A 27372-nucleotide genomic window follows, 5' to 3' on the forward strand; every position below is an offset into this window, starting at 1 on the left:
CAACACAACACTACTGCTGGATAATTAATTAGTATATATTACTACTTTAAAGAGTACACAAAAGTCACAACAACAAACCCAAAAATATAGATATATATATATGAAAGATATGATGATGAATGGAATAACTATAGGTGTGCCACCGCCACCTTCTCATCCGCCAAACACCACAACTATGATTAGTTTGGCATCCTCTTCATCTTCTTCATCCTCTTCGTCGTCATCATCATCATCATCATCAACTCCATCAACATCACCAACCTTTTCATCTGTTTCATCTTCTGCATCAACACCCGAGATTGATTTGCAGAGTGCTGCTTCATCTGCTGCGACAACACCATCTTCACCACCATTTCACCGTACTAAAATGGTATTATCCACATTGGATCCACTTCAAGAGTTGAATCTCTCCATTATAGAACTCTCGTTGGACGAGACCAATGAACTAAAGTTTCGTGACGAGGTAATGCCCGTGTGGAGCCTCTTTCATTCACTCACCACTTGTAACGACAAGAGTGCCATATTTAAACATATCATCGAGAGTCTTGCATCGATATTTGGTAACGACAAGACCTACACCATTCACCAACTCGACGAGGAGCGATCAATGAAACCATTGATTGTGCACCACGGCGGCGAGTCTTGGCATTCCACCAAACAACAACAGCACGAACTATCCTATCATTCAAACTCTGCGTGCTTTGAAACATTGTACAGTCATCCAAAAATAATGGAAATCATGGAACCCAAGAAATTGCTTCCAATCATCTATTCACACAGTTGCCAGTGTCTCCGTATACCGCTCGTCTCCAATCACAACAATGTCATTGGAGAAATTCAAATCTCCAATCTACCAGACAACAATATTTATTTTTCACAATTAATGCATTCAAGTTATTTTTTTAGGTAAACTATATAAATATTAGAGTTGGAGTTAGAGTTATGTATATTAATAATTTTCTTTTTATTTTTCTTTTAGATATTTAATTAAAAAAACAATAGCAGAAGTACAAAGATTAAAATATGAAGGTTTAATTGACCATTTTGTAGAATTTAGTTGTGATGATATATCAAACAACGAATTGTTTCATTCGTTGGCAAAATATTTGGGCTATTATTTAAATGTAAAATTTTCACTTGTCTGTATGATATCACCTCAGGCAGACACTGGCGTCACCATCTCTTATTGTATCGATGGAAAAATCCAAAACAATGTAGTTTATAAATTATCAGATACTCCATGCTCGATCATTAGCCAGGGTCGTCCAGTATGTATCAACGACAGTCTTCAAGAACGTTTTCCACGTGACATTTGGCTTCAAGTCAATGACATTCGTAGTTATATCGGTATCCCACTCCTAGACACCAACGGTGACAATATTGGCCATTTGGTGGCATGTGATACAAAACCAATCAATCCAACTTTAATGGATAATTCTATTATTGTTGCTATTGCAAATAAGGCTTGTCATGAATTAGAAAGAAGAAAATGTAAGTTATAAAAAAAAATATAAAAGAAAAGTAAATATTTATTTATTCTTTTTTTGTTTTAGGCGCAGAAGATGGAGTAGTAACAAAAGAAATTTTAAATAGATTTACTTCAACATGTATATTTTTAACGGATCATAGAGGAGTTGTAAATAGAGTGTTTGGAGAACAATTGTTTGAATGTCATGCACAGATATTGACGGGTGCATCAATTGATTCAATTCTTTTGAATGCCAGCGAAGACCGATTGTCAAACATATTCCCATCGTCCGAGGTCAAAAAGGAAGTTACTTGCAAGCGAAGGAATGGGACTCTCTTTACGGCCGAGGTATATTGTAAAAACATTCACATGAAGAAAATCAACTTTTCAGGCAAACTATTTTTCGTCAGAGACATCACCGAGGAGAAAAACACCCAAAAGGTGTTGTTAGAGGCAAGAGACCGTGCTCTCGAGGCAGCCAACATGCGTTCACAATTCATGGCAACCATTAGCCACGAAATCCGTACTCCAATGAACGGACTAATCGGTTTGGTCGAACTCTTATTATCGAGTGAACTCCAACCAGCTCAAAAACAAATCGTCGAATCACTCTACAAATCATCCGAACATCTCTATTCCATCACAAGTGATATTTTAGATTTCACAAAAATGCAAGCTTCAAAATTCAATCTTGAAATTATTAATTTTGATTTTAAAGGGTATGAAAAGACAGAGAAAAGAAACAAACAAATATATCTTTACACATAGTTATTAATTAATTATTATTTATTTTTATTTAGATGTGTTGAAGGAGTATTAAATACATTACAATTATCATTAAAGAAACCAATTGAAATCATTTCAAAGATTGATTCTAGTATACCAACCATTGTCAAAGGTGATCCAAACAGACTTAGACAAATAATATATAATATTTGTTTCAATTCTATAAAGTATACAGATCAAGGATTCATCAAAGTCAATGTATCACTACTATCATCACCATCGGCATCTAAAAAGGTTATTGAATTTATTGTAGAGGACTCTGGCATTGGTATCGAGCCAAGTCAACAAGGCACTCTTTTCCAACCATTTGTACAATTGGACAATAGTAGTCGTAGTCATTCTGGGACTGGTCTTGGTCTATCAATCGTCAAAAAGATAGTTGAAATGATGAATGGCGACATTCGTCTTGTAGAATCAAAACCTGGAGTTGGAAGTAAATTCAGTTTTACCATAGTCGTTGAAAATGGTGAAGAAAGAAGTAGAAAGAAATCATTTGATATTGATAATAGTAATAGTAATAGTAATAATAATAATAATAATAATAATAGTAATGGTTGTAACAGTAGTAGTGGTAGTAACTCTTCCACCTCTACTACATCCAATACTCAACATAAGCGTTCAAAATCTTCAATTGATTTAATTGAAGAAGAAAAAGAATTTATCATTACCAATAATAATAATTTTAATAATCAAAATAATAATCAAAATAATAATCAAAACAATAATAATAATAATAATAATAATAATCCAAATAACCATATAAATATTGTAGATGGATCTCAACATTTTGAAAAAAGACAAAAGTTTATAAATGGTGATATCAGTATCAATCAACAACAAAACCATTCAACCACCACCACCACCTCTACAGTAAATAATTTAAATAATATTTCTACTACTACTACGACTATTCCTCCATTTCAACCACAACAAAAATCAAGTTATAGATTATTGGTAGCAGAAGATAATGAAGTCAACCAAAAAGTATTATTATTACAATTGAGTAAACTTGGATACCGAGATGTCGATTTGGCACACGATGGATTGGAAGCAATTGAAATGTTTAAACAAAAGAAATACGATCTTGTATTCTTAGATTTAAATATGCCAAATTGCGATGGATCAACAGCCAGCCTACGCATTCGTTCATTTGAAGAGTTGGCAGGCCTTACCAAAACCAAGATCATTGCCTTGACGGCGATGGCCCTTTCCGGGTACCAAGAGTTTTCTCATAGCTGTGGAATGGATGATTTCCTCAGAAAACCCCTCCGAATCAATGATTTGTCAAATCTTTTAAATCAGTACATCCCTTTATTGGGTGCAACCGATAAAAAGCTTGAAAATAAATCAAAATAAAATTATTTATTTATTACTTTTTTTTTTTTATATCAACCCTTTATCTATCGTATAGATATTATTATTATTTATTGAATGTTAAGACCAAATACTTTGATTTGTAATAAATTAATATTATCAAACTTTTGTTAACTTTCCTCCTCCAAAAAAAAAAACTTAAAATAAAAAAAAAAAAACGAGACGAACGAAAGTTGAATTAAGGTCAGAGATACGACTATCTATTTCTTTCTTTTATTAGATTACTTTTCTCTTTCTTTTTAGTTTATTAACAATGGTAGAAAAGAGAAAATCATCAAATCAAACTAATAATGTATCCTCTACTTCTTTTAAAAAGAAGAAAGAAGAGATTGAGGTTGGTATCATTACACAAAGAGAGCACAAATAGATAGATATACTAATATATTTATGTTTACCTATTACTATTACTATTACTATTACTTTTTAGGATACAATCTTATCAATGGGAGATGATGATGATTATTTAGATGATGGAGAAGATAATGGTTCAGAAGATGAATCGGGATCTGAAAACTTTGAAGATTACGTAGATGATGGTGATGAAGAGTTGGATGACAGTGAGGCTGTTGTAGGAACACCATTATCACAAAAGATGGCAGATATTGAAGACGAAGATGAAGAGAGAGAGAATGTTAACCTTCGTGTTAAAAAGGGTGTCGATAGTTTAGAAAAGACTGCTGCACCAACCACCGAAGAAATGCAAGAGTACAATGAAACTGCTCAACTCTTCAACTCTAATCTTTTCCGTTTACAAGTCATTGAATTCTTTAAAGAGATCAAGATCAACTATACCAAAACTACTTCACTCGAATCTGCTCTCTTTCAATTAAAATCAATCTTTGATTCAATTCAACCACATCAAGTATGTTAAATATTGCAAGCGTTAGTTACTAAATATTAGTATTCAAATGACTTTGACTTATTCATTTCTCTTTCTCTTTTTAGGTAAAATCAAATCAATGTTCAAATCAAGTAAAGATATTTGGAGATCAAACGATTACAGTTACAAAACCATCATCTGTCGATTTGGTTGGTAGTTATATGTTGAAATCAACGATCAAGAGTAACCCAAATGTCGATGTATCTGTTGAAATTCCAAGTTCGATTGTTGGAGAGGAAGATATCTATGAATACAAATATTTCACCAAACGTAACATCTATCTTTGGGCATTGGCCAAAGAAGTGGCCAAGAATGAACGATTCTCAGACATTGAATTCCAAAATTGGAATGGCGATTCAAACAAGCAAATGTTTATCATTCGTCCAAAGGCTGACCCAAAGACTGGTGCCATTACCAGATTCCAAATCAGAGTTTTCATTTCACTTGACAAGAATTTTGTTCCACTCTCCAAATTAAGTCCAATCTCTTTTAATCTTTCAAAAACATCGGTCGAAGATCAAAAAAAGAAAAAGAATTTACAACAATCAACCACTCAAGATACCCTATTCACATTAAACGATCAAGATTTATTACAAGATCAAATTGATCCTTTAGATTTAAAGTTTGGTAATCCAAATAATTCTAAAAATTTATTAAAGTTTAGTATGTACAAGAAACAATCAAACAAACAAACAAAAAAAGATCTATCATCATTTATCTAATATTACGATTTAATTTTGTTTTTTTTTTAGACCAAATTAAAAGATCATCATATTATAATAATTCAATTTTAGAAGATATGATGTATTTTGAACATATGGAATTATTACATGATAGAATCAAAAATGCACCAGTATTGATTGATGCCATTCAATTGATCAAATCATGGTTGATTGTTAAAAAGGTGTCGACTATAAACTCTTTCCAATTGTCAATGTTGGTTGCCTATCTCTATGACCAAGGAAAGGTCAACAAGAACATGTCATCCTATCAAATATTCAGAATGGTGTTGGTTTCGATTGTCGAGAAATTCGTTTCTGTCAACCGTGACGCAAAGCCATGTGGCCCGATGTTTTTCAAGGCCAGTGGATCACAAGCACCAGTATTTGGATTGCACTATAGCTCTTTCCGTAGACTCTATCCAATGGCTCTTATCGATGCCAGTGGTTATTTAAATATCACATCTCGTGTCACCAGTTGGGCTTTGGAAGAGCTTGCACAAGAGGCCAGAAAATCTTTGGTCTTGTTGGACAGTGGCGACGGATTTGACGAAATCTTTTTGCAACAGGGTTCACCATCGCTCCGTTACGACTATCTCTTGAGTATCCCACTCAAGGGGTGTCAGTTGGAGATGCCATCCAAGGACTACTACAGTCAAGAGTTGTACTGCAGCCATTACATCTACCGTCTTTTATGCGCTACTCTTACCAACCGTATCCGCTCCATCACCGTCGTTCAAGACCAACTTGAGGGATGGGCTGTCGATCAGCCACGTCCAGATGCCTTTGCCAACCGTACCATCCACTGCGGTATCGAGCTCGACATTAACCAATGGCAACGTCTCATTGACAAGGGCCCATCGGGCGACCATGTTGACTCGGATGCCTTCCAAGCCAAGTGGGGCAAGCTCTCACAGTTGCGTCGTTTCAAGGACGGCACTATTGTGCACGCCGTAGTCTGGAACCCCCCAGGAGGCCGTCGTCACATGATCATCGAGATGATTGCCAAGTACATCCTCTCGACACGTCTCTCTATCCAAAGTGACTCGGTCTCTGCCAACATCTCCATGTTTGACCGTATCCTCCAAGCTCCCACCATGACCTTTGACGCACAAGCCTTGATCGTTGCCAAGGAAACCATCATCACCGCCGTCGACCAACTCGACCTGCCACTCAAGATCAATGGGTACTATCCCATCGGACCAGCACTCCGTTACACCTCTGTCGAAGTTGTCAACGACCCACAATACATCAACAATCAACCCATTGAAATATTGTTGCAATTTGAAAACAATCCAAACTGGTCATCGGACATTAAAACGATCGAGCTTCTCAAGACTGCTTTCATGCTAAAGATTGCCCGCGAGTTGGAGCAATACCAACCACGTCTCTCTACACAACAATACGTCGACGTTCAATACCAAGGATTCCTTTTCCGTCTCATTCCATACTACCCAAGAGAATTGGACTTTTTGGGATCCGAGCACCAAGACGTTCGTCAAGCAATCCTCCTCCACCAAAACGGTCTCCAACACCACAGTTTTATCCAAACTCTTGCCAACCAACAACCAGCCTTCTCCACAGCCACCCGTCTTGCCCAACGTTGGTGCTACTCGAACCTCTTTAGTGACGATATTTCAATAGAGACGATCGAGCTCTTGATGGCCAGCATCTTCAAGTCCACCTCTACCCCTCCACCAACCACTCCCATCCTTGGTTTTATCAAGTTCCTTCGTTTAATCTCCACCTATGAATGGAGCGAGCGTCCACTCATTGTCGACTACCAACAAGATATCTCGCTTTCCGACACACAATCCATCCAAGAAATATTTGACAATCAGAAAAAGGCAAACAACCTTCCACTCTTTTTCATCGCCACTCACAAGGATCGTGCCAGTATTTGGTTCAAGTCTCTCAATTCACGCGACACTCATGTCAGAGATCGTTTAATCAAATGCGCCAAACAATCGTTTGCTAGTTTAAATCAATTGAATCTCACAGATCAATTGGATATGAACGCAATTTTTAATACTCCCCAATTGGATTTCGATCTAAAGATCATGTTGAATGCAAACTTTATCACAAATTTCAATGGTTCAATTAATAATTTATTGATTGAAAAGAAGGAAAATGAAAAGGAAAATGAAAAGACAAAGGAACAAGAAAATAGTCAAACAACTGTCAATGGAAATGAAAAGACTGCTGTTGTCAAAACATTATTATCCAAATATTCAAATTTCAATAGTAAATCAAAATCAACAAACGCTGCCACCACGAAAAAAGAAATCATTGTAGGACATAATTTAATCAAATTGTTTGTCGATAGATTAAGATCCGATCCATCATTATCATGCCACTGCCAATTTTATTACGACAAGATTGGTGGTGATGCCATCCATGTAGTATTTAATCCAAAGAGTTGGACTCCATTGGCCTTTAGACCACTCAGATCGGTCATGGCTCTCCCAATTGACGCAACCAACTCTAGCAATCTTGTCATTCCAAATCTTTATGAAATCATTGCTCATATTACTGATTTGGGTGGTAAGCTCATCAACCAAGTAAAATTAAATCCTTCTAGTACCATTTTAAAATCATTTGATTTTAAATAAATAAAACAACAAAATAAATTAAATAAATAGATATAAATATTTAAAATATATATATAATACATAATACCCTATGGATCATTTATTGTAGGATTGGGTTGAGGTTTTTTTGCTTCCTTTGGAGGTGGAGGAGGAGGAATCTTTGCTAGATAATAATCTATGTATTCTAATTGTTCAGGTGTAAATTTTTTCTTATTCTCTTGAATTCTCTTTCTTGAACTTGCCATGGACCACAATGCTGATTCAATTGACACTCTTGTTGTAAATTCTGCCAAACTTGAGGCACAATACGTAAACGTCCACGAACTCGCTGCAAAGTATACCTTTCCATTTGATCCAACATACCATGAAACACAAGATTGTTGATCATCGTAAAAAGGTTTCATCTGAATGGTTTGACCGTCGAAATAGGCCGTCGCTGGTCCAACGTCAAAGGTTCCTTGAGGGTTTTCACCCTCTGCTCTTTGATTGTAACTCTCATCCAATACATAGCAAGATGTAGGTGAGGCAACCTCTAAGAGATCTACGACTTGTGGATTTGTTAAAGGAGGTACATCGTCAAACACACCATAAGTGTTACTACATTGACGAAGAAAAGAGAGGCCTACTCCAACCCATTTAAAGTTAGGATTAATTGTTGCATTGTTGTAATGTGACATTCTAAATGACAATGAAATAAAAAAATCTACAACAAAACAATCTTCTCATAAATATATTTCAAACAATTCGGAAAAAAAAAAGAATAAATAATAATAAAAAGAATTTGGCAAATATTATCAGGAAGTCTATTAGGGTTTATAAAGTTTTTAAGTCGTATTTGTATGTATATAAACTATGAAATTTAAAAGATGAAGATAAATTTTAAATTAAATTAGATATTAATATATTCCATTATAATTATTTTTTCTTCTTATTCTTTTTCTTATTATTATTATTATTATTAATTTTAATATTAGTACTATTACCAGTATTATTACTACTATTATTATTGGTACTATTAACGGTAAAGATATTATTATCATTAGAGGTATTATTAGTACTATTACTAGTATTATTATTACTACTGTTATTATTGGTACTATTAACGGTATTGATATTATTATCATTAGAGGTATTATTATTATCATTAGAAGTATTATTAGTACTATCACCAGTATTGAAATTATTATCAATTCCAAGATTTCGAAGGATTTGATTTAACATGGCCTCCTGATTTGCTAATTGCTTTTGCATTGTGTTTATGGTGTTGTGGAGGGAGCTTTGAGTCTTTGGGAAGATTCTTGACTCTAGTCTAGTATAGTTCTGATACAGGTAGTCGTTTGGTCTGTAAACATTGCCATCCAAAATTAACTGTAATCTTTTGAGAAATGGGTCATTAAAGTTATTCTTCTGAGATTGCAAGGATAACACAAATTCACTTGACAACCAAATGTGAGCATGCGCATGGCACTCCTCCAGCCATGGATTACCCCGAACTCCTGTCTCCCACTGTCCATAATTGATGACTATTCGGTTGGTGGCTGGTGGGCTGTCACTACGCAATTTAAGTGATTTGTCTAGTTTTAGCTCCTCGAGTTTTGTGCAAATCTGATTTGCATTTCTCCAAAACTCTGGATCTTTGACCATCTCAACATTATTATGGGGGATAGGGTTGTTTTCTTTTGAGGGATTGGGCATCATCATAATCTCCCTTGCCTTCTCGCTCCATCGGGATAGCACAGAAAAATTGGGAACGAAATCACGAAGCACTTTTTCTTTGCGATTAAGAATTGCTCCTGAATATACTTTAACACCACAATGATGCATATTTTGGGTTTTAGTGTCTCGAACTTCTCTTAAGCACACCCATTCCTGGTGATAGTAGGTTTTAAGGTGAACTATAATTCTTTGTTTTTCAGCAGGTGGGAGACCAGGGAACTTGGGATCTCTTTTTTTGTTTTTGAAATAGCAACCCCCTTCATTTCCTTCGAAATCACAAGCTTTCTTTTCACAACGTGGAGGATCCTGTCTATCTTCAGGGGCAACTTTGTTGTATTCTTCTCGAGCAAGGTTGATGTAATTCTGTGCATTCGCCAGAGCTTTGACTTGGTCTTGTTGGTAGGAAATTTCGAACCATGCATCTGGATCTAAGCAAAGTCGTAGGTCCCACATTCCATCTTCTTGGAGGACCAGTTCAATTCTATAAGATGATCTGAACTTGGGGTCCATAGTATTTAACATATCCACGATTTCTTTACATCCTGTGGATACATGGAAAGCTTCTTTCTTGTCAAGGAACGAGTACTGTCTGTTAGCATTTGGACGTAGGAAGGGAATTTCGGGAGGCTTGATACTTGACGACTCATTAGACACTTGATTGGATGTTGTGGTGGTAGTCGATGTTGTGGAGGTTGTCGAGGTTGAGTTACCCAAAGTATGAGAATCTGTCAAAGATGAGGTATGTTGGTTTGAAGTTGTGGAGGGATCGCGAGGAGATGAGGAGCTGGTGTTTTTGGTAGAGTGTTGATATGGAGGACTTTGGTTGGGAGTAGTATGTGCTGATTGTGATGAGGGTTTCTCTGGTTCTATGATGTCGTCATCAGATTCTGGCTGCAAAGAACCGAATCGACCTTGTTTATTCATTATAATTAATTCTTTGTTTAAAGGTGTAACAATTTCTCTATTAATGAATAAACAAGTTGAATTTTAAATCAGAAAGATATTTTTTTGATCAAAAAAATTTTATTGCAGCCCTCATAAAAATTAACAAAAATATGATTTTTAATTTAATACTTGACTCGAGAGACTTGAGAGTATTTGCCCTCTGCTCTTTGATTAAAGTGGGGATCAATTGTTGCATGGTTGAAAACATTCTAATGCCAGTTATTGTTTGATAATTTTATTTCTTCTTGTTGATCTTTCAGAATCATCACCAACCCAATTAATCTCGCCTCTGTAACCACCACTTTGGGTTGATAACCTTGAGATCATTAATTCCAAGTTATCAACCATATCCATACAAACATCTTTCTTTTCACCTAAAACCTTCATGGTGATAATGGCTGCCTCTAACGTCGATATTCTATCAACTTGAGGTTGTTTTCTAAGTATATTATACATTGATCTCATTTTATCATTTCCAAAATGTATTTGTACCTAAAAATAACGATAAACTAAGTATGTATCGTAGGTTTGATCTAAACATGTTGTTGAACTTCAAAATAATACATACTCTTGCAACATCATTTGGAATTAATTTTGCTATTTTCTTTGCTTGATGCCATGTTCCATCTAATATTATAGCTGTCAGTTGAGGTAATTCTCCATTATTTTCACAGCTTTGATTTAAATTTAATTTTTCAAGTAGTTGTTTTATATTTAAAGTTGTTCCATCGTTATTATCGTTATTATCATTATTATTATCTATATCATCTTCTTGTTTTTGTTGTTTTATGGTTTCAGGATTGATTGGTTGTATAATTTCCTTTTCTTTTTGATTATTATTTATTCCATTAACTCTATCAATATAATCATAAATATCGATTGAATTTTCACTTGGAAATAGGATAAATATTTTAGAGTGATCGGTTGTATTTAATATATGTTGTAGGATCTCTTCATCCTCTTTTTGATGAACGACCAATAGTTTGGAATAGTCATTTTGATTGACAGTGTCTGATAACCAATCCAACGTGTTGTTGTCAGGTGATGCCAATTGATCTTCGAGTTTCAAGTCTGGGTGTTTGTTGATCCAATTTTCCTTGTTTGCAGACAATGCCATTATTTTACCAGTGTTGCTTGCACGACCCCATTCATTGTGATGGAATAGTGTAATGTATCGATGTTTGAATTGAACTGGTTTGATGAGTACACATAAACAAAACTTGGTCGTCATCCAACAATTACGACATTTATTGTTTTCAAGTACATTGCGTTGTAATCTCTCTTCTTTACTTTTAAAATAACTTAGGTATTCATCTCTTGATTTAATTGGTCTTTCCTTTTTATTCTCTATATTATTATTATTCTTTTTTTTCGTCGTACTAGTTGTATTTGTATTATTATTAATTGTACTAGTGTTACTACCGTTACTGTTTATTACAGTAGTAGTAGTAGTAGTAGTAGAGTCTTCTCGAGGAACTTCTTCTTTAATATTTTCGGTTACACTCATACTATGATATTCTATGATATTATTATTATTATTATTATTATTTCTCTTTGTTGTCGTTGTCGTCGTTGTTGTTGTACAATTCCTGCTACTAGTTATAGTTGTAGTAATCGATTTGAATAAATTACAATGATGATGATAATGTTTCAAGTTATTTCTAACTATCAACATTCAATGTTATTGAATAATATAAATCTATAGAGTCTGCGAATAAATAACGAATGAATCGATTTATAAATTCAAACCAATTCAGTGTCAGGTGATATTTTTTGAATCATTTGATCTTCATTTACTAGTTAGTTGTTTAAGAATTGAATTAGATTAGATAAAATGGAGATACAAACAACAAACTATGACAAGACTGATTATATGGAGACAGTCAATGGTAACAAAGTCAGTAGGAAATCGATTCTATGTGGTATCATGAACATTAGATTGCATGGAAAGACAATCATCAAACCAGGTGTAATTGTAAGAGGTGATCTTGCAAATGTAAATATAGGTAGATTATCATCGGTTGGTGAAAATACTGTTATCAGACCTTCATATAAGAAATTCAAAGGGTAACTATCGATAGCACATTCTCATACCTTGCTTGTAGTTGCTCTATAATCAAACACTAACTGATTACATCACACATATGTCTAGATCGATAGCATACTTTCCACTTACGATTGGAGATCATGTAATTATAAAAGAAAATACAGTCATTAGTGCTGCTTCAATTGGTTCATATGTTTATATAGGAAAGAATTGTGTAATTGTATGAAATTATTATTATTTCATCTCTCTCTCTCTCTCTTTCTCTCAATCTAACTCTTCATTCTTCCTTTTACTCTATCTAGTCAAAAAGATGTATATTAAAAGATTGTTGTATGATAGCAGATAATACGATTGTACCACCTGATACAGTTGTACCACCTTATACTTGTTATTCAGGATTTCCAGGTACATACAAAGAGGAATTGGTAGATAGTTTTGAACATTACATGAAGGATTTAACAACCACTACATATGAACACTTTCTACCAAATCCCGTCATTGGAGGTACTCCAAGTAGTTTGGTTACGACTCCAACATCTTCATCCACTTTTATTCCTACTTCATCTCCTGCTGTCACAAAATAACGAAAGAAGGAAAGAAAGAAAGAAAGAAAGAAAGAAATACGATTAATTAAATAATTATTTATTACTATACAAAATGATGATAATGGATTTATTACTATTATTATTATTATTCCAATCAACTCTACTATTACTAGTTTGCTATTCTAAAAAGTAAATGAAAATTGATTTGTTGTTGATTGTTGATCAACAAATATATGTGATAATTCTTTTTCATCATTCTTTTCAATTGAATGTTTAATCTTTTCTTTTTTCTCTAATAGTTTTGGAGTATGTGCCTTTTTGGTGTCTTTAACTGCACGGTAAACGCTGATGATTGGTTTAACGAAATCAGCTGTAAAAGCTTCTCTATCTTCACTTTTGTTGTTGGATTTTGTTTTGGAACTAGATCCACTAGCTTGGATTCTCATCTTGACATATTTGTTCTTTTCTTGAAGTGCCTTTTGAAATTGGATATTGTGTGTACCAACCATTCGGATGATACCTTCGATACGAGAGATTGGGAATTGTTTGTTTTGGATGATTCGGAGGGCTCGTTCCTTTTGCTCGGTGGTCAACTCTCTTGCTGAAAATGTAATGTCCATCGATCGAAGAGTTGGATGTTGCGAGTTACCAACACTCTCGATGATGTACACGACACCATCCGCACCAAACGTGTTGTATTCACCGCCGACGACAACGGTCGCTCCAGAGTGGCCAATATCGATGCCTTGGAGCGTTTTGTTGGCTGCCAACATGTCACCAATGTAGGTGGCCGATTTGGGGGTCAGACGATTGCTGCTCATGTCGAGGTCGATGATGGTCGACTGGCGATTGAACGCCTCGCATATGATACGACACCCTTCATCCAACAGGTTGCAGTTGGAGAGACTGAGGAACAAGAGACGGGCGTGACTAGTCTCACTGGTGAGGATATTGTCGGCAATATACTGTGCACCCTGTGCGCCAAAATGGTTGCTGTCGAGCATCAGTGTCGTCAGACAGTTGAGAGGGTTGGATCGAATGGCAGCTGTGACCGTGTTGATAGCAGACGCCTGTAGATCATTACTGATTAGATCTAAAATCTGGATACTGTTATTGGTTGACATGAGACGACCAATATGTGCAGCACCACCCTCGTTGATATGATTACGCTTGATCCACAACGCGTTGATATTGTTCTTTTCAAGGATAGCATCGACCAAATGCTTAGTACCCTCTTCGGCAATATTGTTGCATCCCAAGTAGATGGTCTTGATTGATTGGTTCTCCTTGATGATATGTCCAACCTCTTTAGCACCTTCGACGCCCAACGAGTCATCTCCCATCAACAAATGCATGATAGTTGTGTTCTTGGCCAAATGTTGACGCACCAATCGTGCACCCTCCACACCAACACCCTGTTTGCAGAGGTCGAGTCGTGCATCCTTTGTAACAGTTCCTCTCTTGAACTGTTGGTCTCTATTCAAAGGCAGCTCATTCTTGTCCAAGTACTCGACCAACTCTGATAGATCTTCCACCGCACCTTGCACAGGCAACGACTTTGTAGTACAAACCTTTCCTACAATCTGAACATTATCTGATGTCAAGTTATTCAAAAATGGTACATCTGTAGAGATTCCACTATAATTCATTCTCTCTCTATCTCTCTATCTGTGTTTGAAACAAATGATTCAAACTCTCATGAATCTCGAGACTATAATTTCAGCTTCAAATTGCGACTATTCAGAAAAAAAAAAGAATGTTCATCAACTTTATTGATTTATTATTACTATAGTTGCAACCAAACAGACAGATAGACAAACAAACAAACAAACAGATAGATAGAAGATAATCACCGTTCAATATAATCATTAAGATCTTTGACGATAAAAAAAAGGTAAATGATGTGATTCATACTTTTCAATCAACATGTACTGACACGATCATCGAGTCATCGAATCATTAAACAGGGGGTCGTTGTGCAGATTTGAAAGTTAACTTGTGTAAGTAGTAATATCAGGTTCCCAGTGTGAAATGAATGAAAGGTTGATTGTCCACATGTGGTGAAGGTTGGAGATACATACCATGAAAATTATGTGGTTGTTTTGACGAATTAGGTATGATATCATTGTGATGATCAAGTATGTTGTTGTTGTTGGTCAGTATACACATGTGTATCTATAATCTGACAAATTAAACATGTGTTGTTGTGCCAAAAACAACCAAATTATCCATGACTAGGCCAATGATCATTGCTGAGCTCAATGACATTCAATCAAAAATGTCTAAAAACTCAATCAAAATCAAAAGGTGTGTGACGCCAGATGCAGATGATTGGGGCTAAGGTAACCTCTCTTACCACACTTGTGTAAATTGCCAAAAGTATCACATGTTACTGCTCGACTGTTAAATTTCATCAATAATATTATTTCTAAACCTTGACCAAATGGAAACATATAAATAGTCTGGTTCCATCATTCATTCAAATCACCAGCAATAAGCTAAAGCAACAACTACAACAACCAACAACAAATAATATTTAAAAATGTCATTAGCCACATCAATCAAAGGTATTTCATTGGGATCACTCCAATCCACCGCCTCAACTGAATGGGCTCCAGGCTTTACCTCTCACTTTGCCCGTCTCAACTATGAACGTCATCCCTCGATGAACGGATCTGTCACTGGTGGTTCAAGTGCCTGGTGTGCCAAGACCAACGATGCTGCTCAATGGATTTCTGCCTCATCAGAGAACCTCAAGACCTTTACCGGTATCCAAATCCAAGGTCGTGCCGATACTGACTGCAACCAATTCGTCACCTCTTACACTTTGGAGTACTCTGTCGATGGTATCAAATTTGTCCCTTTCAACAATGGTCAAGTCTTTACTGCCAACACTGACAGAAACACCATCGTCTCCAACATTTTTGCCACCCCAGTTGTTGCTCGTACCCTTATTCTCAAGCCAAAGACCTGGAATGAACACATTTCATTGCGTTGGGAAGTCTTTTACCAACCAATCAAACAATCATTGGTCAACTCTGGTACCTTGGCTGCCACCAATCTCAGTCTCCTCACCAGCAACTCTCCACCACGTGACAGAACCGAAACCGTCCAAGTCGTCTTCAAGAACCCATACCCAACCGGTGTCATCCCACAAGTTGTTGCTCAAATCAAGAGATTCGATATCAACCAATCTTTCAATGCTCGTTACAAGGTTGATGTTTCAAATGTCACCAACACTGGTTTCGCTTTGACCTTTATGACTTGGTTCGATACCATCCTCTACAGTGCTGAAGCCACCTATGTTGCTCATGCTGAAGTTTAAAAAAAAAAATATTCATCATCATCATCATACACCACTCTATAATGTAACTTATGTTGTATTATCTATCTATTCTTCCATATTAATAATAATAATAATAATTTAAATTAGAAAAGAATCAAAAATAATAATAATATATGGATCAATTAAAATTAATAAATAAGATAAAAGAAAATTTTATTTTAATCTTTGTTTTCTAGTCTTTCTTTTCTTTTCTTTCTTTTAATATTCATATGATACTTCATTGTTCTGTTTAGTTTATTGTGACGTCAGCCTACAAATGACGACCTTGGGATTTCCTTTGAAAATGAATGATACCAAAGATTTTCAAAATATCTTTCCTTTTCTTGAACCAGAGAAAAAAAGAAATTAAAAAACAAATAAACAAAAAAAATCACACTACACACATAACATTACACTTTCAAATCATTATTATTTGATTCTATTCATATACCTTTTAAATAATAATAATAATAAATAAGTAGATAGATATATACACAAGATGGAAAATAAATTACCAACAAAACAAGAAATCATTGATAAGGTTGATAGCTTACAAAATGAGGCAATTGAAAAGTTAAAGCAATTGGTATCATTTGATAGTTTGTTGGGTAATGAAAACGAAGCTCAGATTTATATGCACGAAGTATACAACTCGTTGGGACTCAAGGTAGATCGTTTCAAAGTCAATTTAGAGGACATCAAGGATTTGAAAGGTTTCTCACCCGTCGACTGGAAGTATGATGGCAAGGAGAATGTAATTGGTATCTATGAACCTGACCCTTCACTTGCCAACACTGTCCCAAATGGAAAGGGAAAGAGTTTGATTCTCAACGGACACATTGATGTTGTGCCAACTGGTCGTGATGCCTTGTGGACCAAAGACCCATTCTCGCCATACGTCAAGGACGGACGTTTGTACGGACGTGGATCTGGTGATATGAAAGCTGGTGTCATGGCATCGGTTATTGCACTCAAAGCATTAAGAGAGTTGGGTTATGCCCCAGCTTCAAAGGTGATCCTTCAGTCTGTCGTCGAAGAGGAGTGTACTGGAAACGGTACGCTTGCTTGTCTTGCCAGAGGATACACTGCCGACGCTGCTGTCATTCCCGAACCATTCCCCTTTATTGTCACTGCCGAAGTTGGTATTGTATGGTGTCGTGTCCTCGTTCGTGGACGTCCCGCTCACGTTCTTGAGATGGGTACCGGTGTCAATGCTATCGACGGTGCCATGTACATTGTCAACGAACTACGTCAACTTGAAGAAAAGTGGAACAAGGTCAAACATCCTGCCTTTGAACAATTCTCAGCACACCCCCTCAACTTTAATCTTGGTCAAATCACAGGTGGCGAGTGGACCAGTTCTGTCCCATGTGAATGCACCTTTGAACTCCGTGCTGGTTTCTACCCCGGTGCAGACTTGGCAGACATCCGTAAACAACTATCCGACTGTATCGCAGAAGCTGCCAAACAAAAGGGTATCGGTCACGAAGTCTCTTGGAATGGTTTCCAAGCTGAAGGTTGTGTAATGGATAAAAATTCAGAATTATTATCAACTCTTGGTAATGTTCATAAACAAGTTTTAAATGTAAGAAAATAGAAAAAGAAAATAGAAATAGAAATAGAAATAGAAATAGAAATAGAATTATAATTATAATATTTGCTAATAATCATTTTTTATTATTATTACTTTAATAGAGAGAAGCCAAATATGATCCAATTCTTTGTGCTACTGATTGTAGATTTTTCCAATTGTATTACAATATCCCAACCACTTGTTTTGGACCAGAATCAGATTCTATCCACGGTATCGATGAAAGTGTCAGTTTAGAGTCTTACAGAGATGTCATTAGAATATTAGCCTGTTTCATTGCTGAATGGTGTGGCTTACAACCATGTTTCAAGTAAACCAAAGCCAAACAAGAATGTTGTAAAGAAAAATAAAGAATAAAAAATAATATTCTTTTTAAAACCGTAACCAGACAGACAGACAGACTATAGATAGTAGAATTACTGCTACTACTACTACTACTACTACTACTACTACTACTACTACTACTACTACTACTACTACTACTACTACTACTACTACTACTACTACTACTACTACTACTACTACTACTACTACTACTACTAGTCATCAAATTAGACTGATTTCAATTGACCATCTTGATCAATTTGAAGATTATCTAAATTACCAATAGTAGCCAATAGTTTGAGAACAAATTCGTTAAACTCTGGTATTTGTTGACAATATGATTCCAACAATTGAACACGCTCCAAATCAGAGCCTTTACTGTCAATCTCTAATATTAGTTGTCGTAATTCACGATGATCAATTGCTTGTTGAATGTGTTTAGAGATATCAATCATCTTGAATTGTTCATCTGTCACCATCTTAAAGAATGATAAACCACTCGCTGGCATATTCAAAGGGACTATTGATCTATCGACTGTTGGTACTGTATTTTGTTGTGTTGGCGCAACTGTCAATTGCTCATGATCTACCTCTTTTTTATGTTGTTCATTGCATTCCTTTGAACAACTATGAGAGAGAAAAGAAAGAAGAAAAGAAAAGAAAAGAAAGAGAGGTTAACAAATGAATCAATGAATGAACGAACGAATCGTTTTGAACAGTTGAAAACATACTATTTGATAGTTCTACATTTAGGACAATTATATTTCCCTTCCTTTAGGTTACATATCGAACAATTAATGATTGTTGTTTTTCTCATAACTCTGTTGTATCCTATGTAAATTTGAAAATAAATTGATAAATACAAATGGTTTTGAATTAACGAAAGTATCGTCTGTTTCAGATCTGACCCGAAAGAGAGATAAAAAAATAATAATATTAATTAAAATAACAACTTAACTGTACTGATCCGATCAGATAGATAGCTACTACTGTAGGGAGGTTGTTTATTGGATATTTATATATTGTTTAAAAGTAAAAGGGTGTGAAAAGAGATTATAATACAAGGTAAGCTTAGGAGATAGTGTTGTTGTGGTTAGGCGTAGCATACTCAATGCCAACCGCCTTGATTATAGCCACCTCCATAATAACTACCTCCACCACCACCACCTCCATTATAACTATTATAATAGTTGCCTCCTCCACTTTGGTAACCTCCAGAGTTAAACTGAGGTGACTGGTATCTTGGTCTGTAGCAATGAGCCATTCCAACACCATTGTTTACAATGACACCATGATAGGTTGGGTTTTTACCCGATGGATCATCTGTTAATTGTCCAAAGCGTGGTACACCACCTACTAGTTGTTCTCCCGTGTAGGAGCTATAAACTGGTCCATCAAAGTTGGTGATCTTTACCGATGGTTCTCCAGGTCCTCCTAACGAAAAAACATTTACTTTTTTTGACATTCTCTATGTATATCTATATGTCTATTTATCTATTATCTATTTGTTGGTTGTATTCGTCTCGATAAGCAATGAGAGAGAAGAGCCCTTTTGCTTTTATCAAATCAAGAATTGTGAGAAAAACTAAACTGATCAGGTCCGTTTTTCGATTGTAGAGAAATCTCCGAAAGATCAATAGACACCTCCGAATCTATCAATCCAACTATGTACGCCCAACTGATCATATGCACATATGAAACTACTAATAATAATGAACAAAAATTATCATTGTATCTGTCTATACTTTATAACTGTTCTCACAAAAAAGGATTATTACGTAAATGGTTTAAATTGCTCTGGTGGTTAGAGAACTTTGAAAATTTAAAAAAAATCGATTGATGTGTTTCCCTCCTTTTTTCACATTTAGTTGTTACGATTGAGGAGAATGATATTTTGTTTAACCTAGACCATCATACAACAGTAATAGTTAGAGACAAGACAGCTGTCATCACCATCACACACGATTATTTTACGAGTATAAAGATATCCACCACCACACAAATTACAATTATCGATATCATTGACAGTACAGATCAAGGAGGGAGGAAGAAAGGACAGCACAGATAATGATTCCTCCAATTAGCGTAGATCTCATGTTATCAAACATGAAGATGTTACTTGACGTTCGTCAATTTACATCTGCTGAATTATTGGTAGGTACTAGACGAGACGAGACGACTCTTTATATTTTTTTGGTTGAACTCTATCAGATTACTTACTTTTGTTGTTGTTTGTCTGTTATAAATAGGGTAATTTTATAGTATCATTACCATTATTATCAACAAATAATATAACATTGGCATTTTCAAATCAAAATAATCAATTGGTTCAATGGATCTACCAAGCATTAATTATGTTTGCCGATTCCATCTATGGACAATCACAATACCTTCGTGCACTCAAATATTACAAGAATGCACTAGATATTGTTATCAAGGCAATCAACCAGAGTGCAAGCCAAGCCTCTTCATTACATCAACAACAACCAGCAGCAGTTGGAAATAATCTTTTTGGAACCAATTCTCATTTCCCAAAATCATTGATGGATATTAAGCAATTAAAATCGATTGAATATGATCTACGTTACAAAATTGCATTATGTTTTATTAATACAAAGAAAATTAATCTTGCAATCTCCTATGTAAGTACTTTTATCACCGGTTGGTTTTGGAATTAATAATTAATATTTATCTAATTTATATATGTCTAGTTGGAATCAATACCAAATACAAGTAGATCACTTGATATTAATTTAACAATGGCAAGATTATACAAAGATATGAGTGGTGTTGGAAAAGAAAGAACAAAGTAATTATTATTATACATTTTTTGAATCATGAAAGAGAGAGAACAAATAATAATAATTAATTTTAAATTGAATTTTAGAGATGCGATATTATGTTTTAAAGAAGTTTTAAGAATTTGTCCATTATGTATAGAGGCAACTATTGCAATCAAAGAATTGGGAGAAGATCCAGAACTATTTTTAACACAAGTTTTACACAAGCAACCCATTTCAAATGCAAATATCGATTCATCTTGGATTCCTGCTTTGGCACTATCTCAATTTGAATTAAAAAGAAATCAACCTCAAAGTATGATTACTCTTTCTCATCTTCATTTATGTTTTAATCTATCTTTTAGAAGCCAACTAACCTGTCCCTTTTTCTTTCTCTCAAAAAGAATCATTATTTATATTAAAGAAATTAGAACCAAAATTCAATTGTAATCTTTATTTATTAGAAAAGTTAGCATTATCATATCTCTATCATGATGAGCCATCCATTATCAATACCATCAATACGTTTCATAAAATCAGACAATATGATAGTTATTATACAAATTCAATGGATATTTATTGTTCCTTATTAAAACGTAGACAATTACAATTTGAATTAAACAAGTATGTTATGACCCAAACAACAATCAAACCGTTATCAATCCAGTTAGTTGTATTAATACATATTTATTTATTTTATCTTTTTTAGAGTATGTCATGATTTATTAAATACAAATTCAGGAGCACCAGAAAGTTGGACATCGGTAGCATTATATTACTTTTTAAAAGAAAATAATGAAAAGGCAATGGAATGTGTTGATAGAGCTATTAGTCTTAGGGAAACACATCCCTTTTCACATTCTCTAAAAGGAGAGATTTACTTGTCGTTGGAGGATCCAAAATCAGCGCTGCCTTGGTTGGATCGTGCTTTCCAACTTTCCAAAAATATATTGACCGCAAGAGAATTGGTTAGATGTCATCTCTTCCTCAATCAAATCAACGAAGCCCTCATGGTTGCCCAAGCTATTCACCGAATGAGTCCAGAATACTCAAAATCAATGTCATTGGTGGGTATGGTTTTGGCCAATCAACCAGAGGAAAGACCAAGGGCCAGAAAAATTCTCTCAGAGGCTCTCGTATTGTCTCCACATTGCATTGATACAGTTCTTACACTTAGTAAATTAAATATGGTTGAAGGAAAATTACAAGAAGCTTTAGATTTGTATGTAGATGATAAAGTAGATAATTGATTAAGGTAATTAACAATCATTTCTCTATTTAGAATACAAAAACAATTAGAATATCAAGAAACAGATTTAATGCATACGGAAATGGCAAATATTTATGTTACTAAAGAAAATTATGAAGATGCAATGAGACATTACAATAGTGCGTTGGAGATCAATCACCAGTACGAACCTGCCATTAGAGGTTTACATCGATTAGAATTGATAATGAAAGGAATCGATCCTGATCAAGAAGAAGAGGAACTAGAAGATGATGAAGAAATTGATGAAGATGAATTAGATGAAGACGACATGGAAGAAGAGGATATTATCGAAGATATGGATGGTGATTTTGAAGAATAAAAAAATGGATAAAATTAATTTTATTATCCATAGAGAAATATAGTTAGTTTATAGATTAATATCAAGTTAATTATTTTACTTTTGTCTTTTAATGTTATTTTCCAATCAAATTTATTTAATTATTTTTTGTGTTAGATGATTTAAATATTTGTAGATGGAGGTAAATTTAAAGGAGTTGTCAAAGAAGAGGAAGAGGTGATATGGTTGCCAATTGCAGGTGAAGATGTTGGTGATGTTTGAGTCGAGGCAGGAGCAGAAATGGATGACGAAGAGGACAAACCAGAAGAGTGTGCAATGGTACCATTGCTGCTTGAGAGTGATGGAGTACTCGATGCACTACCTCCATTGGTGCTACCACCACTGGTTGGAACACCACCACCTGAATGGTGGTGAGGTTTTCTATGCTTAATTCCCTTCTTTTGTGATGGTAAAATCATAGAGGAGCCAGCAGCAACAGCGCTATTGCTACCATTTAAACCGGCAAGTGAAACAATAGATCCATTCGAAACAGATTGCTTAATAGAGCCCGTGACAGGCGACGACAATGATAATGGTGTAGATGATGTTGAATTGGGTTGTAAAGTCGATGACGATGTTGTATTGTTGTTGGATGAGGTTGAATTTGATTGTTGTTGTTCCTTTGGATGAATGATAGAAGAAGTAAGAGATAGTGCAGAATTGGATACTGCAGGATGAAGGAAATTAAATAGTGGGAAGGATATACGATTTGGATTGACGACCTTTGAATTCAAAGTCTTGACGATAAAGTTTTGAATAAATTGACCAATTTTTCCTGGTTCCTTTAATACTGTTTCGTGACCCATCTTGGTTACCATACGTAAAGTCAAAGATGGTGATTCTTTCAAATACAATGAACATAATGGATTGGTATGATTTGGTAAATATAAAACAAACTAGAAATAATAGATAAAATGGTTAGAGTCAAAAGTATCATTTCGTCATTGTCTTTGTTTTCCTTACATTTCCAGAGAATTGTTTAATCGATATTTTAGTCTTTACAGGAAGACAAGCTGTATGTTTTTGTGGCCAATTGAGCCATAACTCTGTGGAAGCAGTGATAGAGGCATCACCCGAGTAGATTAAATCGAATTCAATAACATTGACCGATGCATTTACTGGTGATACAAGTCTAATAGTACCAATCTCTGGTGTTGTAGTACCAATGTTTATATCAGAGAATGATAATTTACCCTATAAAATGACAAAAGAATGATTAACTATATGACATTATATTTACTTTTGAGACTTTTTGGTCACCATTTTCTTACAATATAATCTGGTTTTGATTCATCTTCTGCAATGCTATTTAAAAGTTCATGAATATGTCTAGAGTATTGTTGTGAATGATTAATCTCTGACAATACTCTCTTTGTGATGAAATTGATCCATTTGCAAGTCTCAATAGATGTTGGTGGAGTGTTGCTGATGGAATAGTCGATTGGCTCGTTTGTCGAAGAGGTAAAGTAGAATGACTTTTTGTGTGTACGTTGTTGCTTGTTGTTATGTTGTTGTTGTTGGTGTTGAAGCTGTTGCTGTTGTTGTTTCAAGCTCTTATCTTTTGGTAGTGATCTAGGATCAATCTTTTTAGACAACAATCTAAAGAACACATAGAGCAATACGGTAGTTGTGAAAATGATACCAAGTAAAAATCCAATTATAATGTTATACATGATTGAACTAGTAAGTAGTAAGGATCCTACTTGTGTATACCTTATCTGTATATGTATATTTATATAGTATAAAAGTATCTGTGTTTGTGTTCTCTGAAACTGATGCAAAGGATGGTCGTGTAGTTTGAACGACTATTAAATTTTTCAAAATTTTTTTTGTTATCTCAAAGGTGATGTAATAGCACCATCATCCCATTGTTTGTTCAACAAACAGCAAATAATTACTACGCGTACACGACACCTTTCTGATCGATCGGATCTCGACTTGTTGCATTGTAGATAACGATCAAACACATATCAAAGAAAGCCATTCAAGTTCGACAGTCACTGTGTTTGTATATATAAATAGACATCAAGGAACCAAGATAGGATGTTTGGATACTTGATTCAAGGTAGACCTGTTACACCTACAGTACAACAACTATCACCTCAAAAATATTTCTTTCAAATTGAAGATGCTTCATCTGTACATAATTTCGCTGTCTTTTTAACTGAATTGTAAGTACTACTACAATCATGCGCATGTCCTGTGAACTTGGATTATTTATGTATTTATTGATTAATAATGTTTTGTTTAGAAACTTTCCAGATGGATATGGAGCAGCTATTTATTTGGCATATGCACCATTTCAAGAATGGAAGTATTTAGGACACATTAATAAAAATAAACCGAGTGCATTCTTTAGAATCGTCCAAGAAGGTGACCAAACCATGATGTTTGATCAATCAAAACAAACTGCACAGGTTGGTATATCCATCGAAACAGAGGCTGAAATCATGTCCAAGGTAAAGACAAATACTGGTAATGAAAACATGGTATTCAAACCTGCAGATTTCAAACAATTTGCCTTTAAAATGTGTCACAATTTTGTAAATTATATTCAATCGTTTGCTGGAACTACTGGCGTACCTCCTAATCTAATCCCTGCCAATTCAGTTGATAAATGGTATCAAAATTTCCAAAGAAAATTACAAAATGATATTTTATTTTGGAAAGAATCCTAGGATAAGGAAAAATTACAATTAATAATAATAAAATATACACACCAAACCTAATCCAAATACTTTATTTATATAATACATTTTATGAAAAAATGATAAATTAAATCTTCTTCTTCTTCTTCTTTTAAATTAAAGTATTTGGATCATTTGAACAAATGAATCTATGAATTTTAGATGATAAATGTGGACCAAGATTCTTTTGAGTCTTGGTAGTGTTGGCATTGGTTGATTCAATCTTTAGATTGGAAAGCATAGTCTCTCGATCATTTTCATCTTTTAATTTTTCATAGGCACGATACAGTGAAATAAAGGTTGGATATTTGGCAACGATACATCTTGCTATATTACTAGAAATACCATGAACCATTGACAATTGATACAACCAAATTTCAGCTGGTTGTTTTCCTTTTTTCTTGATCGCCTCTGCACAAAACCCTTCAAACAATTCATTCGTAGCTTCTTTGTATGGTAAAAATGCCAATGTCTCTGTCAACTTTGTCAATAATGATGCAAATTCTAATCTATTTGATGGTTGATAAATCATCATTTTATATTCAATCTTGATGAAAACAAAAAAAGAAATGGATTAATATTATTAAATGTTTCATCTTGACTTCTTCTTTTTTGACATACTCTTAGTTTAATTAATAATCTTTCAATTTCTTGTTTTGTAACATGAGTACCAACAGTTTGCCTATTACCATTTTTCATATTTGATTCAATGGCTTGTGATTTTTTTCTTAGGAATGGATCCAATCCTTCAATGAATAATATAAATCGTTTATCTCTATTGCTATTTGTTAATTCTGCTATTTTCTCTACCAATTGACTCTTTTCAACATATTCATAGAAAATATCAGCTGGATATTTTAATATTATATAATCCTCTGGTTTATTTGTTCCCTATAAATATAAAGATAATTATTAGTATATATTCTTTATCATTATCATCTAAATGATCATCGTTGTGGTTATATTATTATATTTACATTATCTAATTGTCTTTTCCAAATGATTGAAAATTGTATTCTTAAAGTTTCTTGACAAACCTTTATTTCTTGTGGAATATAGGTTAAAAGGTCTTGTGTTTCTGACAGACAATGTAGATTTTCGTCAAATACCAAACTCATTTCCTTTAATGCATCCTTTTTAGTTTTCTTTTTTGGTGCTTTTACTTTTTTGGTAGCATCCAATGTTGGTGATCGTTTTCTTCCTTTTGTTTTAATAGATGAATCGTTGTTGTTATCCATATCAATGTTATCTATATCATCATCTAGGTCTCCAAATTCATTACTCTTTTTCCTCTTTGATGCAGCTGCTTTCTTTTGTGTCTTCTTGTCAACCTTTTCTTTTGCCCTCTCCATTTGTTCCTTTTTTTTCTATCCTTGGCTGATTCAAATTCATTTGCAACTAGTTGATCGAGATCATCATCATCATCATCATCGTCTGGTTCATCTTGTATATCTTCATTCTCCCACAAAGATGTTGTCGTCTTTGATGATGATGATGATGATGATGATGTTTTTGATGATGATGAAGATGTACCATTATAATTGTTTGTTCTATTTGTTGTCGATTTTGAATGATCATTCCATCCAGTTAAACAAATTTGATCATCATCTATACTTTCATTGAAATAAAACTCTTCATCAGATGTTGGTATTGGTTTCTTTGATTTCTTTGTTCTAGTTGAAGATGAAGTTGAAGTTGTTGAAGTTGTTGAAGTTGTACTAGTACTAGTAGTAGTATGTTGTGGTGGTGATGATTGAGGATCCCTTATATCATATGTATTCTCCTCTACTTCCTTTCTTTTCCTATCACTATTGCTACCTCGACTACTACTAGTACTTGTATATTGTTGTTGATGTTTTCTTTCTCTTTCTTTCTTTGCTATTTCAGCCAAGGAGAGATGGAAGTCATCTACATCAATCGAATCGTTTCTATCCATCAAAAGAGAAGGAAAGGAGGAGGTATTTGATGTTGTGTTATTTATAAATCA

The 27372-nt window shown here is 34.5% G+C and overlaps 14 protein-coding genes across 14 annotated transcripts; 7 read left to right on the plus strand and 7 right to left on the minus strand.

Moving 5' to 3' along the window:
- Nucleotides 1–100: 100 nt before the first annotated feature.
- Nucleotides 101–3610, plus strand: DFA_05487 (uncharacterized protein; the record flags this gene model as incomplete). Its single annotated transcript, XM_004361149.1, has 4 exons — nucleotides 101–906; nucleotides 980–1491; nucleotides 1554–2187; nucleotides 2269–3610. The coding sequence occupies 4 exons, from the start codon at nucleotides 101–103 to the stop codon at nucleotides 3608–3610; spliced, it is 3294 nt and encodes a 1097-aa protein (XP_004361206.1).
- A 271-nt stretch (nucleotides 3611–3881) lies between these two features.
- nol6 (U3 snoRNP protein) lies at nucleotides 3882–7839 on the plus strand (the record flags this gene model as incomplete). The annotated part of the gene is made up of 4 exons (XM_004361150.1): nucleotides 3882–3962; nucleotides 4056–4490; nucleotides 4574–5171; nucleotides 5261–7839. 4 exons carry the CDS (start codon nucleotides 3882–3884, stop codon nucleotides 7837–7839), a joined length of 3693 nt encoding a protein of 1230 aa, XP_004361207.1.
- A 68-nt stretch (nucleotides 7840–7907) lies between these two features.
- On the minus strand, nucleotides 7908–8495 carry DFA_05489 (uncharacterized protein; the record flags this gene model as incomplete). Its single annotated transcript, XM_004361151.1, has 1 exon — nucleotides 7908–8495. One exon carries the CDS (start codon nucleotides 8493–8495, stop codon nucleotides 7908–7910), a length of 588 nt encoding a protein of 195 aa, XP_004361208.1.
- A 238-nt stretch (nucleotides 8496–8733) lies between these two features.
- Nucleotides 8734–10458, minus strand: DFA_05490 (uncharacterized protein; the record flags this gene model as incomplete). The annotated part of the gene is made up of 1 exon (XM_004361152.1): nucleotides 8734–10458. One exon carries the CDS (start codon nucleotides 10456–10458, stop codon nucleotides 8734–8736), a length of 1725 nt encoding a protein of 574 aa, XP_004361209.1.
- A 240-nt stretch (nucleotides 10459–10698) lies between these two features.
- DFA_05491 (uncharacterized protein) lies at nucleotides 10699–12154 on the minus strand (the record flags this gene model as incomplete). Its single annotated transcript, XM_004361153.1, has 2 exons — nucleotides 10699–10971; nucleotides 11048–12154. The coding sequence occupies 2 exons, from the start codon at nucleotides 12152–12154 to the stop codon at nucleotides 10699–10701; spliced, it is 1380 nt and encodes a 459-aa protein (XP_004361210.1).
- Nucleotides 12155–12313: 159 nt separating this feature from the next.
- dynE (dynactin 25 kDa subunit) lies at nucleotides 12314–13110 on the plus strand (the record flags this gene model as incomplete). Its single annotated transcript, XM_004361154.1, has 3 exons — nucleotides 12314–12546; nucleotides 12632–12746; nucleotides 12829–13110. The coding sequence occupies 3 exons, from the start codon at nucleotides 12314–12316 to the stop codon at nucleotides 13108–13110; spliced, it is 630 nt and encodes a 209-aa protein (XP_004361211.1).
- Nucleotides 13111–13253: 143 nt separating this feature from the next.
- DFA_05493 (uncharacterized protein) lies at nucleotides 13254–15197 on the minus strand (the record flags this gene model as incomplete). The annotated part of the gene is made up of 3 exons (XM_004361155.1): nucleotides 13254–14735; nucleotides 14766–14807; nucleotides 15153–15197. 3 exons carry the CDS (start codon nucleotides 15195–15197, stop codon nucleotides 13254–13256), a joined length of 1569 nt encoding a protein of 522 aa, XP_004361212.1.
- A 416-nt stretch (nucleotides 15198–15613) lies between these two features.
- dscC-2 (discoidin I) lies at nucleotides 15614–16396 on the plus strand (the record flags this gene model as incomplete). The annotated part of the gene is made up of 1 exon (XM_004361156.1): nucleotides 15614–16396. The coding sequence occupies one exon, from the start codon at nucleotides 15614–15616 to the stop codon at nucleotides 16394–16396; it is 783 nt and encodes a 260-aa protein (XP_004361213.1).
- A 499-nt stretch (nucleotides 16397–16895) lies between these two features.
- DFA_05495 (Acetylornitine deacetylase) lies at nucleotides 16896–18597 on the plus strand (the record flags this gene model as incomplete). The annotated part of the gene is made up of 3 exons (XM_004361157.1): nucleotides 16896–17981; nucleotides 18092–18297; nucleotides 18399–18597. 3 exons carry the CDS (start codon nucleotides 16896–16898, stop codon nucleotides 18595–18597), a joined length of 1491 nt encoding a protein of 496 aa, XP_004361214.1.
- Nucleotides 18598–19419: 822 nt separating this feature from the next.
- On the minus strand, nucleotides 19420–19776 carry DFA_05496 (uncharacterized protein; the record flags this gene model as incomplete). The annotated part of the gene is made up of 1 exon (XM_004361158.1): nucleotides 19420–19776. The coding sequence occupies one exon, from the start codon at nucleotides 19774–19776 to the stop codon at nucleotides 19420–19422; it is 357 nt and encodes a 118-aa protein (XP_004361215.1).
- Nucleotides 19777–20417: 641 nt separating this feature from the next.
- Nucleotides 20418–22680, plus strand: anapc7 (anaphase promoting complex subunit 7; the record flags this gene model as incomplete). The annotated part of the gene is made up of 7 exons (XM_004361159.1): nucleotides 20418–20465; nucleotides 20561–20953; nucleotides 21023–21120; nucleotides 21199–21407; nucleotides 21556–21715; nucleotides 21801–22313; nucleotides 22374–22680. 7 exons carry the CDS (start codon nucleotides 20418–20420, stop codon nucleotides 22678–22680), a joined length of 1728 nt encoding a protein of 575 aa, XP_004361216.1.
- A 140-nt stretch (nucleotides 22681–22820) lies between these two features.
- DFA_05498 (uncharacterized protein) lies at nucleotides 22821–24682 on the minus strand (the record flags this gene model as incomplete). Its single annotated transcript, XM_004361160.1, has 4 exons — nucleotides 22821–23594; nucleotides 23662–23892; nucleotides 23970–24297; nucleotides 24600–24682. The coding sequence occupies 4 exons, from the start codon at nucleotides 24680–24682 to the stop codon at nucleotides 22821–22823; spliced, it is 1416 nt and encodes a 471-aa protein (XP_004361217.1).
- A 59-nt stretch (nucleotides 24683–24741) lies between these two features.
- Nucleotides 24742–25376, plus strand: DFA_05499 (OPI10 family protein; the record flags this gene model as incomplete). The annotated part of the gene is made up of 2 exons (XM_004361161.1): nucleotides 24742–24869; nucleotides 24950–25376. The coding sequence occupies 2 exons, from the start codon at nucleotides 24742–24744 to the stop codon at nucleotides 25374–25376; spliced, it is 555 nt and encodes a 184-aa protein (XP_004361218.1).
- A 121-nt stretch (nucleotides 25377–25497) lies between these two features.
- DFA_05500 (uncharacterized protein) lies at nucleotides 25498–27321 on the minus strand (the record flags this gene model as incomplete). The annotated part of the gene is made up of 4 exons (XM_004361162.1): nucleotides 25498–25932; nucleotides 26007–26276; nucleotides 26363–26675; nucleotides 26717–27321. The coding sequence occupies 4 exons, from the start codon at nucleotides 27319–27321 to the stop codon at nucleotides 25498–25500; spliced, it is 1623 nt and encodes a 540-aa protein (XP_004361219.1).
- Nucleotides 27322–27372: the final 51 nt, after the last annotated feature.

This window comes from Cavenderia fasciculata (genome assembly GCF_000203815.1).
Source record: "Cavenderia fasciculata unplaced genomic scaffold Scf_Dfasci-G-o-80e12.f1-5, whole genome shotgun sequence".
Lineage (NCBI taxonomy): Eukaryota > Evosea > Eumycetozoa > Acytosteliales > Cavenderiaceae > Cavenderia > Cavenderia fasciculata.